The 12,526-nt window shown below is 40.4% G+C and overlaps 1 protein-coding gene across 3 annotated transcripts in view; it reads left to right on the top strand.

The window, feature by feature from the left end:
• Nucleotides 1-11,742, top strand: part of LOC136421218 (dual specificity calcium/calmodulin-dependent 3',5'-cyclic nucleotide phosphodiesterase 1A-like) — a 74,916-nt gene extending 63,174 nt beyond the window's left edge. For all 3 annotated transcript variants that reach the window (XM_066408407.1, XM_066408405.1, XM_066408408.1), the window contains 9 exons: nucleotides 1,888-1,988; nucleotides 2,377-2,502; nucleotides 3,099-3,200; nucleotides 4,627-4,747; nucleotides 5,241-5,322; nucleotides 5,623-5,759; nucleotides 6,249-6,366; nucleotides 6,894-7,250; nucleotides 8,282-11,742. In XM_066408407.1, coding sequence (XP_066264504.1) covers nucleotides 1,888-1,988; nucleotides 2,377-2,502; nucleotides 3,099-3,200; nucleotides 4,627-4,747; nucleotides 5,241-5,322; nucleotides 5,623-5,759; nucleotides 6,249-6,366; nucleotides 6,894-7,250; nucleotides 8,282-8,403 — 1,266 coding nt within the window. In that variant the 3' untranslated portion in view covers nucleotides 8,404-11,742. The remainder of the gene's footprint in view (nucleotides 1-1,887; nucleotides 1,989-2,376; nucleotides 2,503-3,098; nucleotides 3,201-4,626; nucleotides 4,748-5,240; nucleotides 5,323-5,622; nucleotides 5,760-6,248; nucleotides 6,367-6,893; nucleotides 7,251-8,281) is intronic.
• Nucleotides 11,743-12,526: the final 784 nt, after the last annotated feature.

The raw sequence follows: 12,526 nt of genomic DNA, 5'->3' as shown, positions 1-12,526 counted from the left end.
CTGGGTCATGGGTCACATACCACACTTCTATGGGCGGTTTGAACTGCGCATGTGCAGAGTGATGCATTGTGGGTAACATGTCAAAGGTGAAGGTCCCTGAGACATAAACGTCACACAGACAACACATTACTTGCTGTACTCCACAGGACTCGTGGTACGACATACACACACACTGGGTCATGGGTCACATACCACACGCCTATTGGCGGTTTGAACTGCGCATGTGCAGAGTGTTGCATTATGGGTAACATGTCAAAGTTGAGACATTAGATAAAACACGTCTAGACATGCATCATAATCTCCAAGTCGTCCGATTTTGGCACCGTGTAGATCTGCTTGGAGATTAATGCATCAAGCAAACTTTAAACAAGAACTGTTTACAAGTTAGGGGCCTTCACCTTTGACTTACGCACACGCACTCTAAATCGTGAACATGCTCATAGCAGTGTTAGAAATACTTCCTGTGACTATGGAACTGGCCACAGTACATGTATCTCAATCATCACAACAGCTAAGTGCAGAAATAGCCGAGTGTATGAACGTGCTACGGATGCTGATATATAAACTGATATCCTCTCTACTTGCCATCTAAAAGGTCAGTCAATTGATCCCTATAGTCTTCTTGTGCGTTATAATGGATTCGGTAAGGAACTGTGTAACGTTCGGCTTGGACAGAAAAACAAATCGTCCGTAACCGCCGAGATGTCAGCAATAATGGATAAGGTATGGACGCTGACAGGAAGGGTATTGAAGAACCGTCGTGTAGGCGAAAAGGGGAACTGTTTCATCAATGGAAAGAAAGGAACGGATTTATTTTCTGTGAAAGGGTACAATTACAAGCTCTAGGTCGACGACCTCATTTTGTGGTAATATCGAAAACACTGCTTTTAATTTTCCTCTCGGGGCAACTGGATGATACGTTTGGTAGCAATTCTGTACTGGCGGATTAGGAAGATTATAGTAGGATGAATTAGAAGGGGGATATCCAATCTTTTCCGGTCGACGGTTCGCGCTTTGATTTAGCGCCAATGTGCATTGCCAGTGTGCAATTTTCAGCTGCCTTGACCTGCAATTTGTTCTCCATATCTCTGGAGCAATTTCAATTTCTTCGCAAGTTCTCCCTACCACCCAACCATCTCTTTTCTTTCTTTCTTACAAAGACGAGTTCAAAGATCTCAAACGTCCGTGAAATATTTCTAGTTTTTGTGAATTTATTGTTTAATTCATTATTTGTGAATTTCTTGCTGATTATGTTGAACACATATTCGCCACAGGATCCTAAATAAACCTTCTCCAGCTGCCTAACTCTGTATCCAAGGGTGCCAAACCGTTACTTGAGTGCGCTAAAGGTTAAAGGCAACAGACATGCATATAGCAGGAAATTGAAGAAAGGAAAGGGGATAAACTATTCTGGGATCTATCTGGGACTATTGACCTAACTTCCTGTCAGTGTCTTGCATGTAGAAACCAGCCTGTGTGGGCACCACTATGACCTCAAATTCGACCTCCACTTCCTGTCAGTCCGTGGTCTTTCCCCATCACTTCCTGCCACTCTACAGTATTCAAATTATTTCGGACACACAAGCAAAAATACATTCTTTTTTTAATTTAGTTTAACAACATTTGTGGAAGAATTGACATAACAGGTAACTATCACCTTTTCAAGATGTCAACCCAGACCAGACTGTAAGGTTTGGACCATCGCACACCGGGGCATGCCCCTACTCTTTTTCGAAAGGTGTGGTGGGTTATTTAACGTGCGCGGTGTGTGGCTCTCCCCAAACACGGGACCTCCATTTAACGTCCTATCCGAGGGACGAACGAACACAGTGAAAACAAAACTTCCATACACGGAGGTAACAAGATTTCATGCGTATTTTCACACAGCAATGGCTGGCGGATGTTGAGATCCTGGCGGTTGTGCTATCAGCGGCCATACATGACGTGGAACACACAGGCGAGACCAACAGCTTCCACGTCATGTCAAAGTGAGTAATTCCCATTCGTCATCGATATAAACGTTTTGTTGTCAGCATTGCTTTTTGAAATTAGCTATGAAAGACATATTACTTAGTTACTATAACGTCGTTTTGCTGTAGATCGTTGTTTGATTGTAGGTCTAATCACACAAGTAAATGTTTCATTGATATCGCATGTGTCCATTGATCACGTCCTGTCACTCCACTGTGAACCTGACTAGAATGTAGAATATGTGTAACTGTAAAAGCAAAGACAGACTAAACACAATACCACCCCATGAATACTTATTCATAAATTGCACAGCTGATAAGCATCTAACGTTGATAATACTGTTGAAAGAGTTTTTATGACAAGTTTATGTTACAAAACAAGCGTTATGGTGTTGTTCCACCGAAGGTCGCCGATGGCGCTGCTGTACAATGACCGTGCGGTGCTGGAGAACCATCACATCAGCACGGCCTTCAGGCTCATGGAGGACGACGGCCTCAATATTCTGGGCAACCTTTCAAATGATGACTTCCGGTGAGACAACACAACTATATTTTATTTGATACTTAACTTATTCTTTTCCACGATGGCCTCGGTGAAAAGTGACCAACTGGCTGATTTGAGTAGTTTTTTTTTATGAATAAGCAAAAGTTCAAACCAACAAGCAAAAATCAGATTAGAATCCCAGACAGACTTTGATGGAATATGTATATATTTGAAATCACTGGCAAATCCGGAAACTGTAACATGAAATTTAAAGTCAAGCTTGTATAAGAACTTAGCCTTCCCCTAGTGTACAAATTAATGTACGTGAAAGATTCACATTAGATTGTACAATATGACATTTTCATACCTTCTATATTGTGGCGTTATCTTGTTGAAGCGGTTAAGGTGTTTGGCCCAGAGGTCCTGTGATCGAATCCCTTGCGAAAGCACTTAACGAGACTTGTCTCACTCCACCAAGTTGTTAGAAATATTTGACTTCGTTTGGAGAGGTAAAACGTGGTGGAAGGAGAGGGTTGGGCTCCACCTTCCAAGACCGTGCCCTAAACATAGTAGATAACATCCCACTGCCCCTGCGGCCTCAAAAAGGCTGTGGGAATAACCATTTACCTTACCTTCTGTTGCAGAACTCTGCGGACTCTAACGATAGACATGGTGCTGGCTACGGACATGTCCTTCCACTTTCAGCAGGTCAAACAGATTAAAAGCCTTTTGTCCTGCCCTGAAAGGTAAGACTAAGAGTGTACTTTTGTTTCCAAATGTTCATTTAACTAAAGAGCCGCATTGTTTGAAGAAATAACCATGACCCACCCCAACTTTCCCACATTCACGGACGAACAGAGAGCAACTTTCCTCTTAGAATCGCAGAACCCACAAATTGTAGAAAAGAGTGGGGCTTTTCGCCTCCTACTGCTTCCAAAAAAGAAGCTGAAGCTAAACCCATCTTATCTAGATATAGCGAATCTAATACTTGAGTAGTCTCTTGTTAAAACATCGTCAAGCACTGTTCATTGTCACATGTATGTCCTTTATTATGCTTCTACCATGTTACCTGCAATTAGCCTTTGGGCATGAACTTGTATATAAACCTTACACTTGTCAGTGGATGTTCTTGAGGTGGGGGCTTAGCCATAGATGTAAAAAAAACGTTCACAGTCTGTTTCCAGAATAAGGCGGCTCATGGTTTGAGCTGCACATGCAAGGGAGTCTTGTGGTTAGGGTTGTTGACTTACATGTAGAACCTAAAAGTTTAAAGGTGCCCTAAGCGATTTCAGGGGGTAAAATTTGAAATATTCTGGGGAAGGCAATTCTGTTTGGTGAGGTTGAAAGTTACATTTACTTCCCCATATTAGCACATCTGCATCATTATTTCATACTTTGGGCGTTTAAAAATAGCACAGAAGCAAGCCACAAAAGGAGTATTTTATTTATTGGGTCCCCCAAAAAATCAGCCCAGAATCCAGCCGTAACCGTTTTCTGTCAACAATTTTTCGGTAACTTCCGGCCGTGTGACGTGACAATGCCCAAGCACATTGAGCCATGACCACGTGATTATTTCTTCGGAAGCGTTCGGGACTTATCGGTCAGAATCGTGCATGTTCGGAAGATTTGAAATGATGGCTGGCCTCCAATTGCTAAGATTTTCAATGAGTTCCCACCACACAACGACATCACATTTTTGCTCCAAGATGGTTGATATGCGATGGGATAGTGTTATCTAAACTTACTATGGATAGAAATCAGAAAAAAATTGATTTTGAATATGTGACTTTCAGCGCCCTAATATTGCTTAGGTTGCCTTTAAGGTGCACTAGTAGGACCTCATGTTGTGCCCTTGGGAAATGCACTTTAGACATATTTTCTCAATATTAACCATGGTTACGCTCTTAAGCTTTTTCTATTGGTTTTGGGTTATTATTTATCAGGGGAACACTTTTTTTTTTTTTTTTTTTCACGAAGCTCTAGTCTGCTTATGTGTGTGGAAATGTTGCATTAAAACGCGACAAAGAAACCAGTGACTGACAAAATGTGGTTGGTGTCCATGGATACATTACACTGACCATCAGGCATTGGTTACTTCTATGCTTATTTGTTCTAAGTGAGGAGCTAGAGCGGTGGTTCAAAACGATCCTTTTGTTTGTATTTTTCACTCAGTATTGACAAGTCCAAAGCACTGTCGCTGCTTCTCCACACGGCTGATATTGGCCACCCTGCCAAGCCCTGGCACCTACACGCCAGGTGGACAGAACAACTCATGGAGGAATTCTTCAGACAGGTAGGAAGGCTTTCAGGAGTGACAGAAAGTAGAGTTTAGAGTTGGTAGAAGTAGTCATTTATCAATATGGCTGACAGCTTGGAGACACTCCGGGCATGGGGTCATTGGACCTGGCACCTAGATGCCAGGTGGGCAGAACAACTCATGGAGGAATTATTCAGACAGGTGGGAAGCATTGCGTGACAGATAGTTAAGATTTGGCAGAATTAGCCATTTATCAACTAACCTTGGCTGACAGCTGGCAGACGCTCCAGGTCATGGGGTCAATGGAAGAGAATACTGATTCAAGGGGAGGTATTCTGTTTGGTCTGATTGTTTACTAATTCTAGGGGAGACTTTGTTTAGGATCTGTCTGTTTGCGTCTTCGTAGCTATATATTTTCCATATACGTTCATCATAGAGTGACAGGAATTTATCAATGAAAACATTGTTTATCATTGTTTTGTGTTTATATTTTCATTCAACAAATATATTGCGAATTTTTTTTTACCAGGGAGACAAAGAAAAGGCCCTTGGCTTGCCATTCTCACCGCTCTGTGACAGAAATACAACGGTGATAGCGGATTCACAAATAGGTTTGTTTCTTTATTTCATCTTACACTCATCTTACATGTAACTTTGCAAACCTAAGAAATAGACTAGTGTTCAATATTTCATCTTCTTGAAGTTCTTTTTTAAAAGCCAGAACTAGCACATTTCTTCTATATAAACTCTTAGGATGTGCTGTAGGACTGGCAAAGAATACAATTATGATAACACCGTCCAAAACTTTGTATCCTATCGCAGACCACCGCAAAACGAATACGATCTGAGAGAATTTTTCTTTACCAGGAGACAGAGAGCATTTAACTTGATCTTGTCATATGTTTCTCCAGGTTTTATAGATTTCATAGTTGACCCGACTTTCCAAGTGATGGGCGACATGTTGGAGAAGATTCTCACTCCGCTAGCCCCAAAGCAACTTGCTGAGGAACAGCAGCAAAGGAGGGCGTCAGACAGTAGAATATACCAGGTACGTCAAGCATATTTTCACGGTTTGAAGTGCGCATGTGCTGTGGGATCAAATATTGGTAGTATGAAGTTGAAGACCCTAGTCTGAGGACATAAACAGCCGTACGCGTCCGGGCATGTATCAAGCATGATGAAGTCAAGAACTGTTCACAAGTTAGGGGTCTTCACCTTGTACCCATTACCCACGATGCATCTCGATGCGCATGCGCAGTCTAATCTGTGGAAGGTTTATAGATAATGCCTCCATTTTAATACATATTTCAACGCTGATAAACAAATGGCACATTACCAACGATGCATCTCGCAGCGCATGCGCACTCTAATCTGTGAACAGGCTTATAGATAATTCTTTCATTTCAATGCATATCTTAACGCCGATAGACACAACACTGGATCATATTTGCTAGATGTCGTATATCTCTCTACTGTGCTCCTTTATCATAAATGTCATCGGCATCAAGTAATTCAATCTTTGATATTTCCATGACAGGAGAAAGAGGGAAAACAGAAGAAGCCCAACATGGTTCTGAAATCTACCTACCAGCTCAAGAGACCTTGGCAAGACAACCTCAAGATTAACAAGAGGAATTGGAAGGAGAAGGCAAAAAGTACGTCTCAATTCCTATAAATCTTATCTTATCTTCAGAGACAAAAGGGGCGGGAGAGTATCACTCAATTACTCGAAATTGGTCATCAGAAGCACAGTAATGTATTTAAAATCTGATCTGTATACTGTTACATTCCCTTTCTTTTAATCAATGACGTTTTTTTTATCTATGACGTCAATAATATCAATAGATATCATAGATGATAACAGAGTTTAACCAGTACAGGAGGTATCAAAACCAGAAGTTTTGTTGAAGTACCCTAGAAATCTGCTTGGGGGCCCGCGATCGAACACGATTTTCTTTTTTACCGACATACCAAACATTATACGAGTCCATCAACAGCTTTTGGGGTTATGCTGTCCACCTATAAACATACAAACGGCGAAGATAATGATGTTTGTGCTATTGCTATATCTACGTATCTATTATCATTATCATCAGTTGCCATACATTGTAATTTATGTACCTGTTACAATTGTCGCGCAACAAAGTTCTTCTTCGAGCTCTTTCTCATTTATTTTGTACAGAAGCAAAAGACATGAAAGAGAATAACAACGAAAATGGCCATGGTGAGCCGGCAACGCAAGAAGAGGATTCCAGGAGTGACGCTGATGCCACTGCGGGGAACAATGCGCCTGAGTCGAACAAAGGGGGGGATCCAGGTGACTCATCATCATCCAAGACGGATAAAGACAGTAAGAGAATACTAGCTACGGGATCTGGCCACAGTATCGTGATCGACAGTCCGTCTGGGGACGCCAAAACAGGCTCGACGTCGATGACAAAGGACACTCGGGGGGAATCAATCGAGAGAGAGGATGAAGAAACAGATGCCAGAACATCGAAGGGAGACCAGGAAGCCGCTCAACCACAAAGACGATCAGGTGAGAAAAAAACTGTTCTCCAACAACTCCAAAAAAGTTCGCTTACCATAATTTTCGACTGAATCACTTCGAATTCATCAGCTACCTGACTCAAGTGCTAATTTCACACGTGTGACGTCAGCACTGGGCCAAAGTTCGTCGAAAGTCGGTACCGTCCCCCGTCCCGGATGATAGAAGATTGGTGTGCCCTGATGTGAATAGTGAACGTGTTCTTCACTCCTCTCACAAAGTTGTTTAGATTCAGTGTCCAGAATGTAATGTAATCCCTTAAACCTTATACATTGTAATTCGCATTACGACTAATAAAAGACCCTTACTGTGCGTTTATGCTCTTGCAAGTTAAGTACAAGTCATTTGAATACTGCAAAAGTACAATTACAGTGATGCCAGAATGTGGTATCTTACTACATCTACACTCGTTATATGCCTAATTCTACAGGTTCATCTTCCTCTCGCATCTTAAGGCTGCTCTAAATGTAAGGACAAATGAAGCTAATAATAACATGATGGTTTATCTAATTGCATAAGAAAGGCAATCTTTTTTAAATTTTCCTTTGTTGTCTTTCAAATATCGAAAACTAGAGAACTGGTAAACAATTGAAGGGGATATTCAGTCTAGCTATGTCAGTTTTACAGTGTATTGACAGATAGGCATTGGCATTTGTACCACCCGAAGAAGATTTAGCTGACTATGAATGAAAAATGAATGAAATTAAATGAATGAATGAATGAATGACTATGTTTAGCTTCAAATGAAGCATCAATAATGCCATATGATGGATGATTTTTACAATTGAATCAGTGCTCATTTATTAATGAAGTTATGAATGTAATGAGTATGAAATGAAGTTCCTGCTATCAATTGAAATATATATTTTTCTCGATAAGTTTGCAAATCAATGCCTATAATTTGCACAATGTATACGTACATACTATCATCGTTGATCGTTACAGATACGTACAGGTTAGATATTATCAAACTTCATTCATCCTTTCTTCCGCTCATTTTTCTATTTGTTTTTTTACTCCAGGAGTTTCATCAATCATCAGACAGAACGCTACCAGCTCTCTAGACGAAAATCCAAACACGCACTCAGCGGTATCGTTGCGTGATGTCGATGTCGATGTGGACAGCAGCAAACCAGTCTTCTGAATTCAAAAAGAGGATTCTACTCTCGTGAAATAACGGTTTGCACTGGAGACTCACGCACCGTCAAACAAAAACGCCCCTGCAGTTCCAGAGCAAATTGCTAGGAGGCGCAAACCTACACTACTTCTTCCTGAGCCATCTGCCACCCAAAAAAACAAAACATTGCATGTCCAGGAAAATAGATAAAAAGACGGAAGTTCTACTGCAGTATCGAGGAAAGCCGCTCAAAATTAACCTTAACCTTCGTCTTCCCAAGACCTACCCATATACCTAAAAGCACCCCAGCCTTCTAGATTTATGTTGACGACAAATATGCAGAAACACAGACAGACACACACAAAGACACACCCAAAACGATACCTCCATTTTCAAAGAAGGTAACAATGTCCCTGCAAAGCCACCCTTTCTATTGGTAAAGAATAACTTTATGCTTGCACTAGCAGTTTTGACTCGCTCAGTCTTCTTCAACTGTCTGACCCAATCGCTCTGGACACGTGACTTTGCGCACGCATGACGTCACCAATGGTTGTTGGAAGTCAATGTAGACCCCCCCCCCCGCCCTGTTGCAGTGCACCTAACCACCAGCCAAAACTTTATTACCTTTGCTGACAGAATGTCTTTAGGTCTTGATACTGCAATCTATGACAGTATATCTTTGGCTCTTGATAATGCAAACTATGACAGTCTACCTTTGGGTCCGAGTTGATACTTTAATCTATGACATGCACTTTTGGACAAGTACAACAGTGAACATTCTGACCGCCATCATGAAGCATCCCTGCTCAAGACATACCCCGAGTTCTGAAGCACACATATTCTAGGCGATTCCATCTTGGAGATGAAGCGTATAGTCCTATTTTTTCCGAGTAATGTAACCGTCTGTTATTAGAAATGTGGATACCTTTTTACAACGATACTGTTGAAGATCTCTCTCGTGGGGTGTAGGATTTATTATTGAATAGCATCGTTAGAAGTTGTAAATTATCGCCTAAAACTAAAATATACCTTCGTAGTCGATCAAAATACGAACTTCATTGCTGAATATTTTCTGTTTTTACGTACCGAAAGAGGTAGGCTAGTAATTGATTATACTTTATAACATCAAATGCAATTATTATATCCATAGAGAGAGAGAGACAGCAAGAGTTAGAAATCCTATGCCGCACTGAGAGAGGTATTTCTAGTCACATCTTAATGAAATCATTTAGAAGCTCTGCTGAAAGACACATTTATGATACGTATGGAGCCTCAATGTCCAATGCGAACTTTAAAAATGCATACTAAGGTCTTGTTATTGTTACTGTTTGTAGGTACTGACTTTTTTCGTGCGTATGGGCGTTTTCTTTTGTAAAAAGTCTATTCATGGTCTATAGAATCGTATGTTTCCAATCTTTCTAATGTATATATCTATATATATATATATCATCATGATGGCATTTCAAATACGCCTAGTCTCGCTTGTGCCCTTGTAACAGATTCTGCAATCATATGTTGCTGTTACAACTTGAACGTTTTGTGAAAGTCAATGATATACAGTTCACTACGTGTGATTGTTGGCTTTATGTACATACATTTCGCACTTGAAGTGTTTTGAGATACTGCAACGTATGAGTATGCAAAGAATTTTCAAAGAAGTCTGTTATGTACAACCTTGATTTACCAATGTCGAAGTTGTTGAAAGTCGATGGTTGTCTATAGAATGTACGGAAAATCTTTTACGTCAATAGACACAGTGATTTGGAGATGTGCCCAGAAAATTGAGAATTCTAAACAAGCTACATTCTCCTTCGCAAGGCCTCTCCCACGACATATACAACATATCTAAACCGGGCTGAAGTTTCCACGTGACCTCTTGACCTCCGTACCCAGATGTCAGCCAATCAGAGAATCGGCTTAACCTAAAGAAAACATTTAGCCGATTCTCTGATTGGCTAACAGCTGGTTACAGGCCACACCCACAAAATTGGAAACCTATCCCGGTTTAGCAGAGCCTCCCCAAGGTATATTGTGTATGAGCCGCGGGCATTTGTATTCGTAGTTTATGTTTGTCTCTAAATGTATATGGACAACCTTGTACGCCGTCTCAAAGCAGGGTGGTATACAGAACTTGAGAATTCTTCTTAAGCTACGGTCACTCGGCGGCGGCTTTCAACTATTTCATTACTATTCAGGTTTGCATCATTGGAAGCGTGTAGTTATAAAGTGGCGTTTGTAAAGTTACAATACTGCATCAAATACATTTGTATATCTTTGCTGCGGTGTATGAGAGTTTTAATGGGTAAAAGAACAGTGCTATGCATTTGTAATCTGAAAAGGATATATCAGGAAAAAGTTCGTTGTGAAAGGAATTTTAATAATAATAACACCATTCATAAAATGTCTATTTTCTTGGGAACTATATGAATGTCGCAGTGGAATGACATTGGCTAAAGTGCTTTTAGTTTCAATGAAGACTGAGGGGGAATCGAAATGCAGCGCAGTATGATGCGCTGGTATCGTACGTTTGTCTTTTACAAAACGATATCTGACAGGAAATGAACGAAATATACGTATGTTTGTATATGACAACACTTTCAAGAGGTACGGACAAACGAGAGAATATGTCGAAACTGTTAGAACTACAAGATCTTTATATTCACATGTCAATTAGTTTCTTATTTTCCATTTGTTGTTAGGAACGATATATATGAATCGGTGTACACGACGTTATTCGGATTTGTTATGTGTGTACTATACTATGTACGTTTGTATTTGTAGCGGGTGAGCAATTTGTACTATACACGTGTGTTTCCGCTCATTTTTGAAGTTACACGTTACACAATTTGATGTATTATACACTGCGAAATTTAACGCTGTATATATCATTCGGTACCCGTTCAAATACTTTATCCAACCAGCATACCTTAAAGTTTACAGTTAATGCATGTCTGCACGTGTAAAACGATATATTATCAAAATGCTCCTACAAATTTTCAGTCTACAGAACATCTTCCATTAACGGTCAGTTGCAGTGCCGTGAATTGACCAAGCTTTGCAGAAACGATTTTATGTACATTGTTGATTTTGAAAGATTTCGTTTCAATCACTATAACTCTGCTATTACAAGTGCACCTTTATCGATAGTTTTCTCGTATTTAAACTGGTGTTAATTATATGATATTGTCAAAATCGTAGCATATTGCCCGTCTATGACTATATGTGTCCCCTGTCTAAAACATGAACGTTGTAAAGTAAGAACATTTTGTATAGAATCTCTGACTGCAGCATTTCAAAGACAAGTGTTTTCTGCGCCGCATTTCTCAGTGTGTACTTGGGAAATTATACATAAACATGAAAGAACACAATTTTTGACATTTTCTTTCTTCACACCGCTTCATCATCAAAAAGCTAGTGCGCATGTGCAGTTTGATGCATTGTGGGTAATATGTGCCCCCCGGTCTTTACGTATTGCCAGTAGCCTTCAACTTTGACATATTACCCATGATGCTTGAGACTGCACATGCGCACTTCAAACTGTAAACTATCTTATAGCCAAATTTTGGGAACTTAGATTCGTGTTATCTTAGATCAAGGGATTAATTTGAAACTCAAGGTAATGGCAGACCAACCCACAATCTCAGCATCCTTTTACGATCAGTGTTAAGACAGAGATTCCGATTTGTGATCCGGGGTATAATCGGCGATTCCGTGCCAAATCGCAATCTCTACCACGGCCCTACGACTTTGCAGGATATGTTTTGGGACAAATAAATTGTATGACCAGACAACGTTTCAGAGACAAATGCAACGTCGACTGCAGAAAAAGTCATGTATAACTACGGCAGAGTTATGTTCTACATATTGACTGATTGACATAGTCTCGGATACAATCGAATGTGTGGCATGGTTCTGCTGACAACAACAACATTATTGCTGTTGACCTTTATTCGACCTTGACAAACTTACAATCGTCTTAAAGACCGGTGCGCTTTTCGGTCGCGCAATACAAAACAACCTATATAGAAGTCATGGTATCATACTGCACATCTACATTTCGACCCTATATGGCATGTTTTTGGTGGGTAGATCCAAAGGTAAAATATGCGCCAGGTCATTGAAGGTCAAAGTTCATGTTTACCCGATGATC

This window comes from Branchiostoma lanceolatum, chromosome 15, assembly GCF_035083965.1.
Source record: "Branchiostoma lanceolatum isolate klBraLanc5 chromosome 15, klBraLanc5.hap2, whole genome shotgun sequence".
Classification (NCBI taxonomy): Eukaryota; Metazoa; Chordata; class Leptocardii; order Amphioxiformes; family Branchiostomatidae; genus Branchiostoma; species Branchiostoma lanceolatum.
The sequence above is the reverse complement of the archived record's forward strand: the minus strand, read 5'-3'. Positions and strand labels throughout refer to the sequence as shown.